The sequence below is a fragment of the Stomoxys calcitrans genome, chromosome 5 (assembly GCF_963082655.1).
Source record: "Stomoxys calcitrans chromosome 5, idStoCalc2.1, whole genome shotgun sequence".
NCBI classification, from domain to species: Eukaryota; Metazoa; Arthropoda; class Insecta; order Diptera; family Muscidae; genus Stomoxys; species Stomoxys calcitrans.
In genome coordinates this window covers 45,093,148-45,112,378 of record NC_081556.1, presented here as the reverse complement: position 1 = coordinate 45,112,378, position 19,231 = coordinate 45,093,148, and the positions used below count along the sequence as shown (strand labels likewise).

The 19,231-nt window shown below is 41.3% G+C and overlaps 3 protein-coding genes across 4 annotated transcripts in view; 1 reads left to right on the top strand and 2 right to left on the bottom strand.

The window, feature by feature from the left end:
* LOC106088094 (protein germ cell-less) overlaps positions 1 to 4,461 on the top strand; it is a 68,394-nt gene extending 63,933 nt beyond the window's left edge. The window contains exons 5-6 of the mRNA XM_059370284.1: positions 2,601 to 2,819; positions 3,125 to 4,461. Coding sequence (XP_059226267.1) covers positions 2,601 to 2,819; positions 3,125 to 3,581 — 676 coding nt within the window. The 3' untranslated portion in view covers positions 3,582 to 4,461. The remainder of the gene's footprint in view (positions 1 to 2,600; positions 2,820 to 3,124) is intronic.
* A 5,092-nt stretch (positions 4,462 to 9,553) lies between these two features.
* On the bottom strand, positions 9,554 to 10,119 carry LOC106088095 (uncharacterized). The gene has a single exon (XM_013253402.2). It carries the CDS (start codon positions 10,059 to 10,061, stop codon positions 9,642 to 9,644), a length of 420 nt encoding a protein of 139 aa, XP_013108856.2. The 5' UTR covers positions 10,062 to 10,119; the 3' UTR covers positions 9,554 to 9,641.
* Positions 10,120 to 14,961: 4,842 nt separating this feature from the next.
* Positions 14,962 to 19,231, bottom strand: part of LOC106088096 (protein EFR3 homolog cmp44E) — a gene marked incomplete in the record, with an annotated part of 58,223 nt that continues 53,953 nt past the window's right edge. For both annotated transcript variants that reach the window (XM_059370280.1, XM_059370281.1), the window contains 1 exon segment: positions 14,962 to 15,151. In XM_059370280.1, coding sequence (XP_059226263.1) covers positions 15,017 to 15,151 — 135 coding nt within the window.

Below are 19,231 nucleotides of genomic sequence, written 5' to 3'. Positions count from 1 at the left end.
CGGCCCCCCAAATACTTGGTCCCATATTTGGTGATTAGATTCGTATTCTACATTGAAATACCTTTTATTTAAGCCCCATATTCCCATGGTCAGTAAATAAGTTCTGTTTGGGGGGTGTTTTGGGAAAGGGGTTGACCCCCGGAAACGTGGTCCCACATTTGGATATGGGATTCGTATTCTACTCGCAAATACCTTTCATTTGAGTCCCATATTGCCATGGTCGATAAATATGTCCGATTTAGGGGTGTTTTGGGGCTTGGGGTGGTCCCCCTAGCACTTGGCCCGACAATTGGATATCAGATACGTTTTCTTATCCTAAATACCTTTCATTTGAATCCCATATTGTCGTGATTGGTCTAAATATATGTTTGGTAAGTTTTAGGGTGAGGCAGCCCCCCTAGGTACCCCATCCGAAATTTGGATACCAAATTTTTATTTTTAGGGTACCATGTGAGAGCACACAAAATTTCGCTTAATTGCACCATCCATTTCCGAGATCTGGCGTTTCTGAAAATTATGAGTAAAATTTTTGTCTCTCACGGGCACATGTATAGGGGTAATGAAGGCGCATGTAGCACTGTGGAACCGTGAAACGGTCAGTAGGACGAAACAAATCCCAGTGGAAGACTCGAATCGTAAGAACAAGAGGCTATTACTATCAAATCATCACGGTACACATAGCACTAGGACTACTTCCTACTCTATTTGAGATTCTACCACTCCTTCTGCAGGGGTTCGATAGTGATTTGACACCAAGTCATAACTTGCCACTATCGGCACTTAAGTTACAGTGCTGTAGCCACAAAATTTGGTTGTGTTCGTTGGCCAACCAATTGATTTCCATACTCTGGTCCCTGATTCTAGGCTCAGTAGAGTGGAAGTAAAAAATCCCGTCACGCTTGTCTGCTTGATTCGTTAGAAGCGCCGAAATATGGGTATTTCTTGAGTATTCGAACAGCTGATACAAAGCGAGTGGCTGCTGCGTTAATAATAGGCCTGTTCTCGTACTTTTCCAGTAAAAATTTGAGGGAGAGTAAGAACAGCTTTTACAGGATGGAACATTGAGGTCCAATCTGTGTGATGTTCATTGCTGTCACGAGAAGCTTAGCTCGTGCTACAGGGCGCGTCCACAGGTTGTGGATGGTGGAATGATCTATATGGAGTAGCTGTAACCGCAGTCGCGGACAATCAGCGGTATCGAGCGGAAAGTCTCAGTGAGAAGTCGGGCGGCACCGGCTCTTGCACAAATACTGAGTGCCTTTGATGCTCGATATGATATGAGGCGAGATATTGTCGCCTTTAAATAACCAATGGGCACCCCGTTGCCGCGGCTTTGGACCGGAACGTGCTTGCCCACCAAAAGGAGCTTGACGAGGGTCGCCACCTCTACATGAAAATGTGGCTACAGCAACTACAGCATTCATGACATCAGGCCCCCACCATCTGCGATAGGATAAATGTCTACCTCACTTATTACGCTGCAAGAGATTTGAAGATATCTGCCACCAAAAGCTCTTACACATTCTAGCCACATTCCACAGCAATTTGCGATAAAATTAAAAATAAAAACAAGCTCCTCAAGTCACTTGCCGGCAGCAGCACTTGGGGTGCTGACAAGAAACCTTGTTCACCTCGTACAAAGCAATTGGTCGGTCTGTGCTGAGTTATGCAGTACCAGTGTAGTGAAGTCAGCTATGTGACACGCAGTGGAATAATATTCAGATCTATCAGAACGCCGCTCTTCCAACTGCGACGGGTTGTCTCTTCCGTTTTGACGTGAACCACCTCCATCAAAGATCCTACGCGAAGACAAAGATCCTACCCGTGCTGCATGCTGTCTAAGCAATACCTTTCCGGGCTGGTATCGACCGCCTATAAGCCTTAACGTGGATTTACATGATGTAAAGCGTGGGGTTCAGCGCTACAAGAGAGAACCCCTAGATCAAACGGCATTCGAGCGGGTCTAGACAACATTCATGCAGACAAGGTAACAGATGCGGTGAATAGCTACTGTGTGAATTGACCTCACCAGGCAACCCAGAGTAGTGCTGGCTCAATTCCGATCCAGCAGATGCTGGATCCAGATCCCTCTGGACGCAAACTGTTTTCAGTCCGAAAACAGGGATATGTGGCAGCTGCATACAAATATGGCCAATTCTAGTCCATACTCAGGGTCCATGCAACTCACTGTAACGGCGAAATGGATAGTAAAAGCGCATCTGCAGATCGCTTTAACACAACTCGGCCCAGTTGTTCATTTAATTTGGGACAGAAATGCGACTTTATGAGCTCAAGATGTTTTATAGGGAAGTCGGTATAAAGGGTGCTATGTCAAGATATAGGCCATCTTTCAACTTTAGGCCGTAGATTGATTTCAACATAGACCACATTTTCAGCTTGTAAAAAAAACAACGATTTATGTGATTAACTGTTTTTGAGTAGTATTCAATTCCTGATTTATTTTTAAGAACATTTTTATGAATTGTTAATTTTGTAGGATTATAGTCACCTATGGTCTAACAACTTGACTAAAAATAAACAAATTAAATTAAAAATTGAAAATATTTAATTGGTTTGTTTTTTTTTTTTTGAATTTCTAGACCTACAAATCTAGATCCAGAAGAATTCTACAAAAGTTGTATGCGCTGTGGACGAGTACTGCTGGAGCCCGGCTATCAAAAATGGCGATGGACTGGTTTTAATTTTGGCCTAGATCTCATACTTATAGCAGATTCTCGTATTCTAAGCATACGAAGACATCATCGTAATGAACACGAGCGTTTACTAAGTTTACAAACCAAAAGGCAATTTATGATAAGGTAAGAATGCGGTTATATTGGGTTGCCCAAAAAGTAATTGCGGATTTTTCCTATAGTCGGCGTTGACAAATTTTTTCACAGCTTGTGACTCTGTAATTGCATTCTTTCTTCTTTCAGTTATCAGCTGTTACTTTTAGCTTGCTTTAGAAAAAAAGTGTAAAAAAGTATATTTGATTAAAGTTGATTCTAAGTTTTATTAAAAATGCATTTACTTTCTTTTAAAAAATCCGCAATTACTTTTTGGGCAACCCAATATCTAATATCTAATTACCCACATGTATTAACATCCGTCCATTACATTGCAGAGCTTCGGTTACCTCCATTAATTCCCAGCGGCAGCCTATATTTACACAAAAATCAGATATCACCTCATTGTGTTTGGAGAAAAATGAAGAAATCACTCTTATGGTCATGGATTCCAAATTGGTGCATCCATTATTGATCTCAGTTAATGTTTTGGTAGTGCCTCCAACGCCACAAACATTTAAAGAGAACCTCTTGGTGTGTGAGGAATTTACAAATGCTTCAGTGCCCATATCGGAAATAGGAGCAAATTCCGATAGATCTACAACGCCCACAAGTAACAGTGTGCTGGATGAGGGGGGTGCTGTGTGTCTAGTACCACCATCGCCCCCAAATGCTGCCATGCCATTGCCAACATCATCTACACAGCATCAGAGGGGCGCGTCAGCAACATCAACAATCTCTAGTTCATCTTCAAATTCTTCCGCATCTTCATATTCATCTACAGATTTTTTGTAGAATTCATAAAATGGCCAAAAGCAATATTTTCTACAAACGGTGCATTGTGATAGAAACTTTTAACAAAATTGTTTGGAGAAAGCATAACGTATACTTAAATTACACTCAAATAGGTCATAAGTGCTGCGTTAGCGGCACGCTCGTTGTATATTCAAGGATTGATTCCATACATTTGGCTTGTATATAAACTAAACACCAAATCACTACATGTCAACTTTAGTTGTAACTGTTGTAAATATTAGATTTAATTGATCATTTGTCTTTAAGAGTGGATATATTCGCAAATGTTTAAATTTGCTTTCGTTAAGCATATCTGGTTTGCGCCAAAAGATGAAATGAATGTTCATATATATAAGAAATTTTTATATATGTATATATAATATTCCATTATTATTTTTATTTATTTTTAACTAAGAAATTTCGTCGCCATAAATTTATCTTATATACACACACCTTACTTAATTTTAGTTTTAAAAAACTAATCGCTTGGAATGAAGTATATATTGTTGTAATATCAATTTTTTTTACTCACATTAAAAGGTTAATTTTTTCAAATGTTAAAAGTTGTATGCTTATTTGATAAGAGCAAACTCTATATGGTGTATTTTTACATGGCCAATTACTGTCCTAATTACCAAAACACTCACTTGTAGTAAATTATTGTTGTCGTTAGCGCAAGCGTTACCGTTGAAATATTTCGAAAAGGGGCACAAAAAGTGGCATTCGTTGTGGCCTTCTAAAAAGGTGGCACACTCCACATAGGCGTAAAGTTCGGTTAAGCCGATTCGTATATGCCCTCCACTACTCCACTCCAAGTTCTCTGGAAGATTTCTCTCAATCTGGAGACCATGCCATGATCATTGAAGGCCATACTAGTACATCATATAGACAATTTCAGCTAAATTAAATAAAGATTTGGTCTCCAGCAGCTCAAAACTTAAACCGTCCTCTAGTGGCTCAAGATGTCAAGATCCCAGTCGGTTTAAGTGGCATCTATATCAGGTTATGGACCATTCATTGCACAGTTATTGGAAGTCATAACAAAACACGTCATGCTTGATTTCAGCCAAATCGGAAAAGAATTGCGCCCTCTAGTGGCTCAAGTAGTCAAGATCACAGATCGGTTTATATTACAACTATATCAGGTTATGTACCGATTTGCGCCATACTCAGCCCAGTTATTGTAAGTCATAACAAAACGGTTTATATGACAACTATATCAAAACATGGACCCATATAGCCCTTCTACAATCCCAACCGATCTACACTAATAAGAAGTATATTTGCAAAATTTCAAGCTGCTAGCTTTACTCCTTCGAGTGTTAGCGTGCGCAGACAGGCGGACATGCGTAGATCGAAATAGAATGTCATGACCATCAAGAATATACGTACCTTATGGGGTCTTGGACGAATATTTCGAGAGGTTGCAAACGGAATGACGAAATTAGTATACCTCCATCCAACGCAGCAACAACAACATTTCTTAATGGATTTCTTTTTACAACCATACTCGACAAGAATGTCATGACAACCGGTTGTACGTACCGGATTGACCCGATGGAGTTCTCCATCGGCAAGGGCTGCCGCCTCAGTGTACAACACACTGCTACAACAACAAGAATGTGAACTGCGAATTTGCATCAAGCTATGGAGAGTAAGCTTTTTAAATATCAATGATTGCAAAATCTCGAGCGGCCTTACTCGTGTTTCGAGACATTGACGGATGAGCTGAAGACGCTAAGCATACTCAGAACGATCGACATAGTATACACTCGATCACTATTTCGATTAGCTACATGCTGAATGATAAAGTAAGAATGACCCTAATGGGTAGATATGAATAGTTGCACATGGAAATTTTCCTATAAACATTCATGCTTTAAACCACATAAATGCTAAGCGACACCTCTTCGTAAAAATCTTCTATTTGAAGAGTTGTCGCCAGCAATGGTGAGGGAAGTACCACCGCTGGATAAACTTCAGATGCTCACGTCAAGATTTGAACTATGTACCAGAGTATACCCCAAAGACCACCTGGTCGTTTAGTTTGGAACCATCAGCCTAAAGAAGTCTATGTAACTTTTGTTACCAGGGACATCGAAGTTCCAATCGGTTCTATCAGGAATAGTGCTACAGTACTCTTTTATCAAAAAGCGGCTCAGGTACAGTGTAATCTACACTGCCTGGAACATCGAATATTGTATCAAGGATAACAGAGTGTCCGTAACGGCCACATGACCAATGAGAAAGCTCCCTTAAACTCACGGCAGTGGTCGCTGCAATTTGGGTGGCCACAATGTCCAGAGGCCTAAGATGTAGCTTTAAATTCAGTGCAGCAAAACACAAACAAGCCATCCTTTGGATCCGATTAAGTATTGAGCAGTAGCTGGACTTTTGAAGCGCCGTCCACCAGACCACAGCACCATATAGGTCTGACAACTGCTGTATATACCCAATGCATGACACGCGATCTAAACCCCCAACTTTTGCCAATGGCTCTCTTGTATAGGGCAAGAGTTGTCTTTCTTGCCCTTTCCAAAATGTTGGATTTAAAGTTCAATTTCCTATCTGTCCAGCAAAACACCCAGGTATTTTGCGCTTTCTGTAAATGGAACATTCTCTCCTCCCAAGAGAAAGTTCCACTGTTGGCAACTTGTATCTCCTGCTGAAAAGAACTACTTCTGTCTTGCACGGATTTATACCTAGACCACTTTCGATAGCGCACTTCGCTGTTGCACCCAGAGCTTTCTAAAGTATATCTCTTAGAGTGCTGGAAAACTTTCCCCTAACCGCAATTGCCACGTCATCAGCATACGCGACCACTGTTACGCCTTTTTCTTCCAGAGACAATAATATATTGTTAATGGCTATATTTCAAAGTAGAGGAGGTACTGTCACCTCATTGAGGTGTTCCTTTGCTGACCCATCTTTCAGGTCCACAGATCCCAAGCCTGCCGTAATGCATCTTTTAGTAAGTTATTGTATTAATTATCTTAACGTAGAGTTGATGCGTACAAACTATTACGCACTATTATTGAACTATTATTGAAATGTCAAAAAATGCTACCATTGTATATTCCTTGACAGCGAGATAATCCTCTACGTAGCCGACTAGGTCGTGAAGGGATGTTTCAGTGGATTTGCCTTTACTATATATACGTTGGCTGCTGCCGTGACTGGCAATCTCCAGGGATATTTGCCCTTAGATATGTTTCTACCAACCTCTCAAGAGTCTTCAGCATAAAGGATGACAGACTAATAGGACGAAAATCTTTCGGTTTCATGTGATAGGGGTTTCCTGCTTTCGGAATGAAAATGACCTTCTGGTCCCTCCATCCCACAGGTATATATGAAATTCTGATATAAGCAGGCCGGGTATGGCCGATTGCCTAGACAAATTACAGGCATGCGAAGAAAGGCTAGGTTCGGCCTTGTTCTTAAGACTCGAACCAGGTGTCTTCGTCAAAAGCCCTTGCGGACCAGTCGTCTATTGGCTAGTGGAGCCTGGAGCAGCCGCTCCACCAGTCGAAGTTTCAGTAGCAAACAACATGCTACGGCCTGATACCACCACCGCAGCTATTAGATCTTTGGAGTCCATTCTAAGCCTACTCCCGGGCTCTAGATCTACCGCTCCACTGGAAACAGACGCAGATCATCAACCGCCTAATGCATACCTCTATCGTGACTTAAATTTTTCTTCCAAAAATAATGACCTATTAAGAGTTACAGGAAAATTCTTGCGGAGTGAAATAACAAAACGTCCGCTCCACTCAACGGTTCAAACAAGAAATGTAATAACATCGTCATTCGTTTACCGATTCTCACAAAATTTTGAATAAGGGATTCGCTTTTGACTCTCGACACTACTGGTGAGTAGTGCACCCCACCTAAGACAACTAAAAAAAACATCCAATTCAAATTATCTATGAATATGTCTTATTCTCCGAATACCTCGCCACCGTGGCTCAGAGTTAGCATGTGTAAATCTTCCTACAAAGTGGAGTCGCTATGCGTCTCGCTGTTCGGACCCGGCATAAAAAAGGAGGCCCCATATCATTGAGCTTAAACTTTATGGACTGCACTCATTGATAAGAGAGAAATATCCCCTGCTCCTTGATGGAATGTTCATTGGAAATGTGGTATGTCTTATTGTGTATGTCATTTGTGATTTTAAATCTGAACTTATTTAGACATAGCTCCCATATAAGCCCACCTCACAATTTGACTTCTTAAGTCAAATTCGTTCACACCATAGAAGTATTCGTTTAATTTTGTTTTGAAGAATTATTAAAAAACTCTGGCAGCTTAACCCTTGTGTCTATCCATTGTTATATACCGTTAAGCAATAACAACAAAACGACGAAGGCACATCTCTATCATGTGTGGAGATGTTGTTGTTGTAACGTCAGTCAGTAACTGATTGCGTGACGCCCACACAACACAAGGCTGGTGATGGGTATAAAAGGGAGACACCCAAGCAAATGGGGACAGCCAGTGCGTAGCAACGAAACAGTGAACATTGGACAGCGGTAAGTAAGAATCTTCTGATATTATCCGGCGGGAGTACTGACCAAGCCAGGATATGCAAGAATCCTTGCGTATCCTTACGGTAGTATCTTCTACGGTCTCCTGTACAATTCTTGCATATTCTGGTGGGGGTACTTACCACGGTCTACTGTCTATCCTGTAGAATCCTTGCATATCCTTATGGGAGTACTTACCACGGTCTCCTGCCTATCCAGCAGAATCCTTTCATATCCTTACGGGAGTACTTACCACGGTCTCCCCGCTATCCTATAGAATCCTAGCAAATCCTTACGGGTGTACTTACCACGGTCTCCTGGCTATCCTGTAGAATCCTTTCATATCCTCACTGGAGTACTTACCACGGTTTCCTGCCTATACTGTAGAATCCTTGCTTATCCTTACTTACCATGGTCTCCTGCTTATGATGTAGAATCCTTTCATACCCTCACGGTAGTACTTACAATGGTCTCCTGGCTATCCTGTAGAATCCTAGCATATCCAAACGGGAGTACTTACCACGGTCTCCTGGCTTTCCTGTAGAATCCTTTCATATCCTCACGGGAGTACTCACAACGGTCTCTTGACTATCCTAAAGAATCGTAGCATATCCTGGCTATTCTGTAGAATCCTAGCATATCCTGACTGGAGTACTTGCCGCGGTCTCCTGGCTATCCTATAGAATCCTAGCATATCCTTACGGGAGTACTTACCACGGTCTCCTGGCTATCCTGTAGAATCCTAACCGTTGTTTCCCGCATAGTCCTTGCTTGAGTACTTTCTAAAGTCTCTTGCCGTAGTTTTCCTAATAGCCCTGGCTTGAGTACTTACTAAGATCTCTTGCCGTAGTTTTCCTCCTTTTCCCTGCTTGAGTACTTATTAAGGTCTCTTGCCGTAGTTTCTTTCATTGTCTTGCTTGAGTACTTACTATGGTCTATTGCCTAAGTTTTTTTATTGTCCTGGCTTGAGTACTTACTAAGATCTCTTGCCGTAGTTTTCTTCCTTAACCTTAAGTGAGCACTCATTAAGCATTCAACCCTAATTCCCACAGATTGACCCCACGTTCCATTGGTTTCCGCTTCTTGAATTGAATATCGCCTAGCCGGGGAACCACACTCCCTTTCCAAGTCTTTACTAGAGTACTAACCAAGGTCTCTATTCCCGACATCCCCGAGAGTGCCACCATGAAACCACGGAGAAGAGCCCTCCGAGATAGAGTACCTACCAAGGTCTCTATCACGAATTTCAGGAAGAACGCCTACCCACATGTTTCGGAAGCATGGATCAACGCCTTATAGATTTGCTTTATATTTTTCTCCTAAAAATAAGTAGCCTTGAGTCATCTCATATCAATAAAGACTAAGTTTAACACCAGCCCTCTTTCGTCTCACAATTCTCTGTGACGAATCCTCGGCCCCGGCGAGCTTACCCCAGCGCTAAGGGAGACCTGTCGTTACAATACGCTTTATTATATCAAATAGTTATTATACAAAGATTTTAATAATTTCATAACCAATTTAGCATCCTCACTTCCAACTAAATGATTTCATTTAGAATCCTCCGCTTCCATTGTTTCATAAGTTTAGCAGCCTTTATTAGATAGGGTAAGTCAATTTTGTCTTTAGATGTAAACGATTTACGCATTAAGTTCAGTATCCGATTGACATCACGATCTCTGGCTCTATAAATATATTTGGCATTATGAGCTGACTCTATATAGGAGTATTTTTCACGCAAGGTCATGTTGTTCCAACGATTGGCAGCTTCTATTGTCATACGCCAGAGGGGTTTATGTGTTGATGTTGTATGATGATTTTGGCGATATTCTTGTAGGAAATTAATAAAAGCATTGCGGCTGCTTAGTGAACTATCTGACATCTGGTGGGCAGCGACAACAGCGGTTTGTTCGGATTGCGTTGCAGCAGATTCGTATATAGAAAATCCAAAAAAATTCATTTTGGGTCTAAAGGAAAAATATTTATGTACTTATTATTTTGAATATTAAAAATAAATTGAAATAAAACTCGCAACCAAGGCGTATTTATCAGGTGGCCGCATCCAGCCAGCTGAGAGAATTTGATATGTCAACTCATTTTTGAATTCGCCGAACAAAAATATAAGCTTAAAAATAAATTTTTTATAAATTGTGTTTACTGCTGGTATGGGTTTTAAACTTAGGTCTATTGTGTCGTCTCCGAAAGATTCAAAAAGCGCAGAAGAACACTGATAAAATTTACGTGAGTACAATGCCACACATTAAAATGAAGAAGATAAGGAGCCAATATGGAGGCCACCGTAGTGCAGAGGTTAGCATGTCCGCCTATGACGCTGAACGCCTGGGTTCAAATCCTGGCGAGACCATTATACAATTTTCAGCGGTGGTTATTCCCTCCTTATGCTGGCGACATTCGTGAGGTACTATGCCATGTAAAAACTTCTCCTCAAAAGAGGTGTCTCACTGCGGGACGCCGTCCGGACTCGGCATTTTAAAGGAGGTCCCTTATCATTGAGCTTAAACTTGAATCGGACTGCACTCATTGCCATATGAGAAGTTTACCCCTGTTCCTTAGTGGAATATGCATGGGCAAAATTTGCAATTTGCAAGGAGCCAACATGGATGACAAAACGCCCAGGCGGTCTGGAAAAGCTCCCTCAAATATGCAATTTAAAGCTAGACTAGTCCAAAATGACAAAAAGGACTATTGCATGAAGACAATTTAGACAAGAAAATAGGTTTTTGTGTAGCCATAATCCTGGATCTAACCTCGCAATTTCAGGGCAGTCTCACAATAGGTGCTCAACCGTCTATGACTCCTCCTCATCGCCACAAATCAAGCTTAAGTCCGCCTAAGTGTACCAGCACAAGGTCAAAGTCCTGACATTGTAATGGCTTTTCATGACATTCAGTAGTGAGAGCGGTAACTCCATCACTTCTACGAGAGGTCCTCCATATTCAGCATACTATTGGGTTGCCCGAAAAGTAATTGTCGGTAATATATTGGGTTGCCCAAGAAGTAATTGCGGATTTTTTAAAAGAAAGTAAATGCATTTTTAATAAAACTTAGAATGAACTTTAATCAAATATACTTTTGTTACACTTTTTTTCTAAAGCAAGCTAAAATTAACAGCTGATAACTGACAGAAGAAAGAATGCAATTACGGAGTCACAAGCTGTGAAAAAATTTGTCAACGCCGACTATATGAAAAATTAAAAGAAAATAAATGCATTTTTAATAAAACTTAGAATGAACTTTAATCAAATATATAATTGCCATTTTGTTCGATAACCTTTTGCCATCTTCCTGGCAAATTTAGTATTCCACGCTCATAGAACTTCTGGCCTTTATCTGCAAAAAACTGAACCAAGTGCGATTTTATAGCCTCATCATTGCCGAAAGTTTTACCATTTAAGGAGTTCTGCAAAGATCGAAATAAATGGTAGTCTGATGGTGCAAGGTCAGGGCTATATGGTGGATGCATCAAAAGTTCCCAGCCAAGCTCACTCAGTTTTTGGCGAGTGACCAAAGATGTGTGCGGTCTAGCGTTGTCCTGGTGGAATATGACACCTTCACGATTGACCAATTCTGGTCGCTTCTCCTTGATGGCTGTATTCAATTTGTCCAATTGTTGACAGTAAACATCCGAATTAATCGTTTGGTTCCTTGGAAGCAGCTCAAAATATACCACACCCTTCCAATCCCACCAAACAGACAGCATAACCTTCTTTTGGTGGATATCAGCCTTTGAAGTGGTTTGAGCTGGTTCACCATGCTTGGACCATGATCGTTTTCGACTAACGTTGTTGTAAACAACCCATTTTTCATCTCCAGTTATGATTCGTTTTAAAAACGGATCGAATTCATTGCGTTTAAGGTGCATATCACAAGCGTTGATTCGGGTTGTTAAATGAATTTCTTTCAATACATGTGGTACCCATATTAAAATTGGCGCCAAACAAACAAATGTAAACGAAATTTCGCGCACTTTTTTCTAAAGCAAGCTAAAAGTATCAGCTGATAACTGACAGAAGAAAGAATGCAATTACAGAGTCACAAGCCGTTGAAAAAATTTGTCAACGCCGACTATATTACTACTAAATATATGCACTCTGAAAGGCCACACACCATGATGACAACTTTATCCTCGTAGCCAACAAACTTTAACTGTCCTTTTCAAATGACCTGAAAATCCGACAGATATCCAAGAGCCGAAAAGAGGTATACGACCCCTCCTTGTGGCGATTGAGCTCTAATCACAATCTTTCTATTTGAGCCATTTTTAGCATTCACTTGGTAGCTTCCACCTGCGGCTACAATAACCTTATGGAAACTATTTAAACCTGTTATCTTGGTGGTTTTGTGGATTGCTGTTGTTGTAGCCACATTTTCATGTGGAGGTGGCAATCCTCGTCAGGCTGCTGTAGGTGAGCAAGCTCGTTCCGGTCCAAACGACCGATCGCCGCGGGAACAGGTTGGGCATTGATTATTTAAAGGCGCCAATAAGCCGCCTTGGCATGTCGAACATCAGTAGTCATCAAGAGTCGGTGCCGCCCGGCCTCTCACTGAGACCCTCCGCTCCATACCGCTGATTGTTCGCGAATACCGTTGCAGCTACTCCGTCAAAGCGGATTTAACAAGATGTCAAATTTTTGTTTGCATTCTCTTGTTGTCATCGTCTTTCTCGCATATTCTCTGCTCATATATGCACACGTATGTGAACACACACACAAATTTCTTTGTGTGTGTGTCAGCTTGATGGCAAAATAACGGATTGCATTTGATTTGTGGTTGTTGTACAAATGAGACCACCTTTAATTGTTTCGCTATGCTACTCCGTATATGTCCGAACCTGTGAACGCGCCCGTTAGCTCGCAGTTAAGCTTCTCATGGCAGCAATGAACACCACACACATGGGACCTCAATGTTCCAACCAGTTTTGTGGTTAGAGCCTCTGGAGCTAATTGGAATTTTGAACATTTTTATACACTACACCGCTATTGTGGTACAGGATAATATAACTTAGTGAATTTGTTTGTAACACCCAGAAGGAAGAGAGATAAACCCATTGATAAGCATACCGATCGACTCAGCATCACTTTCTGACTCGATTTATCTATGTTCGTCTGTCTGTCCGTCTGTCCATGTTAATTTGTGTACAAAGTACAGGTCGCAGTTTTCAACCGATCGTCTGCAAATTTGGTATGGGCATGTTTTTCGGCCTAGAGACGAAGCCTATTGAAATTGGAAAAAATCGGTTCAGATTTGGATATAGCTCTCATATATATATTCGTCCGATTTGCAGTAATATTGCAATAAAATGGTCATTTGTTAGCCGATTCTCTCGAAATTTGGCAGCAAGGATTTTTTTTATGACTCCCGACATTGCCGGTTAATTTCATAGAAATCCGTTCAGATTTGGATATAGCTCCCATATAAATATTCGTCCGATTTGCAGTAATAATGCAATAAAATGGTCATTTGTTAACCGAATCTCTTAAAATTTGTTAGGAAGGATTTTCTTTTGACTCGAAATTACTGTTGAATTTCAAGGAAATCGGTTCAGATTTAGATATAACTCTCATATATTGGGTTGCCCAAAAAGTAATTGCGGATTTTTCAGATAGTCGGCGTTGAAAAATTTTTTCACAGCTTGTGACTCTGTAATTGCATACTTTCTTCTGTCAGTTATCAGCTGTTACTTTTAGCTTGCTTTAGAAAAAAAGTGTAAAAAAGTATATTTGATTAAAGTTCATTCTAAGTTTTATTAAAAATGCATTTACTTTCTTTTAAAAAATCCGCAATTCCTTTTTGGGCAACCCAATAGCTGTCAAATATGTATATCGCCAGATTTTCATTCCAAGAGCCGCTGCAAGCGCATTATTTGACCAATCTTCCTAAAATTTTGCACCACCAAATTTTCCTCGACGACTACCACATTATCTGAAAAGTTTGCTTGAAATCGGTTTACAATTTGGTATAGCTCCCATATAAATGTTCGTCAGATTTTGGGTCATTTGCAAAAATGTCGTCATTCGTCAATTGTAGTTATTACTGTTTGACCATATTTGATCGCAGAGGTCTATCAAAATTGGTTCAGTATTGGATATAGCTCCCACATTATACTTATAGGGTAGGTGTATGGTATTATACAGTCAGCTCCGCCCGACTTTTGCTTGACACTCAAAAATTAATAAACCCCTTTCTTCTTGCGATGATTGGTCGAAGAAAATTTGTCGAAAATTATAAATGTCAGGGCGAATCGAATTTTCTTCGCTATGTTTACAAATTTTGACACATGGAAGTTCCCAAAAAATATGCTTTGTTGTAGAAATTCGCCGATGCGGCCACCATATTAAATACACCTTGCTCGTAACACAACATGGTTTTAAGGGGTGGTTTTTCTGTTTTTTTATTACCTTGTTTAAGAAATACATAAATTCCAAAAGTTCCAAGACTTATAATCAAAAATAATACAAATGAACAACAACTTATCGAATAGAAAATGGTACTATTTAACATCTTAATAAAAAAAACCTCACTACAGTAAGGGAACCAAATCAATCAGTATAAAGGACTTGACTAAATAACATATAAAATAACAGTTTCCTTTTAATATGATTTTATATTTATATTTATATATATAGAAGTATGTATATAGTAATAATGTATATAAGGGTTATGTATATAATATATATTCATATGTAAGTGTAAAAGGGAATATCTAATCTTTTGCGCCCTAATAGCCAAACATAGGTTAATTTTTTCGTCCTTTTGTCTTCAAAACGTTTTCTTTTGTATATAATTTTTAGGGTAATGTAACAATTTTATTGTTATTTATAAAAAAAAAACATAACAAAGCCAATATTTATTACTTTTATTCAAATATTTTTAATTGTGGTATGTGTATTCGCATTAATAGTAAAATAATTCGGGAAAGTTAGTTTCATATATGGGCTTCTCATTTTGTGATGTTGTACTCTGTGGGGTTTTGTTGTCGATGGCCAGGGAATTGAAGAGGTCATTAAGACGATTTTGGATGACGTCATGCTGAAAAAAGAGAAAACAAATATAATAATGAAAGTTTAATAGAGGATGAATTTTGATGAAAAGTATGACAAACTTTGTCTAAATAAGGGTTAAGGAAAATTGTTGCATAAAGCAAGCACAGGGGGAATTTTATCGCCATAAATTGATAAGGTCTTGAATAGGAAATTGAACTGGAAGTCTCACCTCCAGGTGCGTACTGAGAAAGCTCACAGATGTTGGACAATATGTAGGCTGGCTTAAGTGGCTTGATTCTGAAGATTGTCGACTGGCTTTAGGGGAGCGTTATTAAACCAATTTCTATTTGTTGAGCACCAGAACGGATTCCGTAGATTGCATAACACGACGACTTCTTTACACTTCATCACTACACATTTTAACCGTGGTCTAAATCCGACTAGGCCATACGATACAACGGTCTTCGTGGCTCTAAACTTCTCGAAAGCCTTCGATATGAACAGTCATGCCACTCTTTTCGTTGACATCGTTAACGCATCCCGCCAGCCGGGTCTAACACCTTTGATGAGCACCAGAACGGATTCCGTAGATTGCATAACACGACGACTTCTTTGCACGTCATCACTGCACATTTTAGCCGTGGTCTAAATCCGTCCAGGCCATGCGATATAACGGTCTTCGTGGCTCTAAACTTCTCGAAAGCCTTCGATATGAATAGTCATGCCACTCTTTTCGTTGACATCGTTAACCCATCCCGCCAGCCGGGTCTAACACCTTGGATTGCGAACGATCTGTGTGGTCACAAGTCATTTGTGGGAAAGGAAGTCGAAACCCCGTGGAGTAAAACAGGGAGTTGCCCAAGGCGGTGTGATAATTCTAGCACAGTTCAATTTCTGCCTATCGTCTACCCCACTCTAACCAGACGGCATAGAGATCGTATCCTATGCGGACGATTGTAAGCTCATTACTTCGGGCCGTGAGGTTGAACCACTATCTTGCCAACTTTGCCGTTTATTTTACTGCCAGAAATTTAAAGATACCCGCCACCAAATCTTTAGCCACACTCCACCTTCAGTGGAGATTCATAAAGGGCTAAGTGTAATAGTCGAAAGCACACCTATATGGTGTTTAAGCAGTTTCTACTAGGCTGCTATCACAGAGAGCTTCTCAATCACCATCTTGCGGATAGGCATCCATCGCACGGAGATATCAGGCTGACTGTGATGGTCGATGGAGAAATGATTCCGACTATCAAGTGTCCCAAAATACTTGGTGTCACATTTGACAGCTCTTACACATACTCCTTTTTTTCTGTCAGAAATTTGAAGATATCCGCCACCAAGTCTTTATATGGTGTTTAGGCAGTTTCTACTGGGCTGCAATCACAAAAACCATCACAATTACCATCTTGTAAATAGGCATCCATCGCACGGAGATATCAGGGTGGTCTACATAAACAATCGAGAACTTCTAGATCAAGTGGCGTTTCAAGCAGTTCTTGATAACATTAACACAGACACGGTAGCAGAAGCGGTGAACATCTACCGAGTGGACGAACATGTACACTAAGGCGGCAGCCCTTGCCGATGAAGGGTTCCATTGGGTCAATCCGGTGCGTACAACTGGCTGCCATGGGATTGAGCTGACTGTGATGGTCGAATGGAGAAATGATTCCGACCATCAAGTGTCCCAAAATACTTGGCGTCACATATGATAGCTCTTACACATTCTCCCCACATTTGCGATAAAGTCAAAAGTAGAAACAAGGTCCTTAAGTCACTTGCTGGCAGCACTTGGGGTGCAGACAAAGAAACCTTGTTGACCGCGTACAAAGCAATTGGTCGGTCTGTGGTCAGCTTTGTGACACGCAGTGAAATAATAATCAGATCTGTCAGAATGCCGCCCTCCGAACTGCGACGGGCTGTCTTCTCGGTTCTCATGTGGACTACCTCCATCAGTAGACAAAGATACTACCAGTGCGAAGACATGACTACATGCAATACCTTACCGCAGAGACCATCCAAATCTTCATCTTTTGGATAGATATCCATCGCCCAGAAGCCTTAAGGTAGATCTACATCAGCTAGAGCGTGAGGTTCAGCGCTGCAAGAGAGAACCTCTAGATAAAGCGGCGTATGATGCAGGTCTAGACAACATTCATGCAGACACGGTAGCATATGCAGTAAATAGTTACCGGCTGAATATAGTCCTTGGGGAACGACCACCACCCATTGCACATGAAGAAATTGAAGAAAAAGACTTCCGCCGGCAAACCAAGAATTGATGCCGACGTGCAAGATGTATGTTCCGATTGTAATCAGGGACCACACCATACACGTAACTACCCAGCCAGGCCCAGATCCCTGTGGACTTGGGACCAAAGCCCTTTTGACGCATCCCGACTTATTAGCAGAGTTCCTAGATCTGGATACTTAAAAGAAACAAGTAGACGAATGGAAGAAACACAACACGCAGCAACAAAAATTCCACTTCAATCCCATGGCAACCGGTTGTTTTAACCAGATTGACCCCACTGAAGTCCTTGTTGTTGTTGTAACAGTGGGTTATGTTCTATCTTTAGTCTGCTTGATTCTGTCGAATATCCAGATCCAGGATGAAGTCCTTCACCGTATACAAACACTGCTACAACAACACAAATACAACAACAAAAGAACAGATCCTGCCGTTTACATTGAGGACCCAGATACCGAGTTCAGCTTACGGCTGTCGGTTGTTGTAGCAACATTTTCACATGGAGGTGGCGATCCTCGTCAAGCTCCTGTACGTGAGTAAGCTTGTTTCGGTTCAAAGGACCGATCGCCACGGGAACGAGGTGGCCATTGGTTATTTCAAGGCGCCAATAACTCGCCTTGTCATATCGAGCATCATAGGCACTCAGTATTTGTGCAAGAGCCGGTGCCACCCGGTCTCTCACTGATACTCTCCGCTCGATATCGTTGATAGTCCGCGACTGCCGTTGCAGCTACTCCGTATGGATCGTTCCACTATCGGCAACCTTTGGACGCGCCCAGTAACTCGCAGCTAAGCTTCTGGTGACAACAATGAACACCACACAGATCGGACCTTAATGTTGAAGTTTGTGTGGTGCTTACAACTATCCCGTGCCGGGGTTTCGCTGGTAGAAATTGGAAGATATCCCCCACTAATTCTTGCCACACAGTTCATTTCATCGTCAGCGGTGATGTATAAGGAGCTGAATAGAATAGTCGAAAGCACAACTACATGCTGTCTAAGCAGTTTCTAGTGGGCTGCTATCGCAGAGACCACCTCAATCACCATCTTGTGGTGATATCAGAGTGGACATGATCTACATCTACACGAACAAGCGGGAACCTCTAGATCAGGTGGCGTTTCTAGATAGCATTGACATAGACACGGTAGCAGAAGCGCCGAACATCTATCGAGTGGACGAAGTCCTTGGAGATCGACGTCATCCATTGCACCTGAAAAAGATAACCTCCCTTGGCAAACCAGAGTAGTTTTGGCTTAATTGCTTTCCAAAGGAGGCAGCCACCTCAACTCCTATAGAGCTAGGATTGTTGCTAGCGTGATGGATGTATGTCTCGATTGTAACCTGGAATCGTACGACACATGCTTCCTGTTTAACTGTCCACGCTATACTACTCGACTTGGAACCAAAGCCCTTTGGGCGCTACCCGACTTAGTATTGTTGCCAGCGTGTTGGATGTATGTCCCGATTGTAACCTGGAATCGTACGACACATGCTTCCAGTTTAACTTCCCACGCTATACTACTCGCCTTGGGACCAAAGCCCTTTGGGCGCTACCCGACTTAGGACCAGAGTTCCTGGATCTGAATACTTAAAAGAACCCAGTAGACGAATGGATAAAACACAATACACAACTATAACAACGACAACAACAACACCGTCTGGTAGATTTATTTTAGAATTACCCGTTTGCATTGAGGACCAAGAAATCGAGTTCTGCTTTCGGCCGCCGGTGCTGCAGGTGGAAATCCGGACGATCGCGGATGCTAGAGATAGTACAGTGTCTACGGCTGGGCGTCGTGAGTGGAAGATCTTTACGAACAGTAAGTTGGTCATTGGAGAAATAGCAATAAGGCCCAATACTTCCTGAGTGT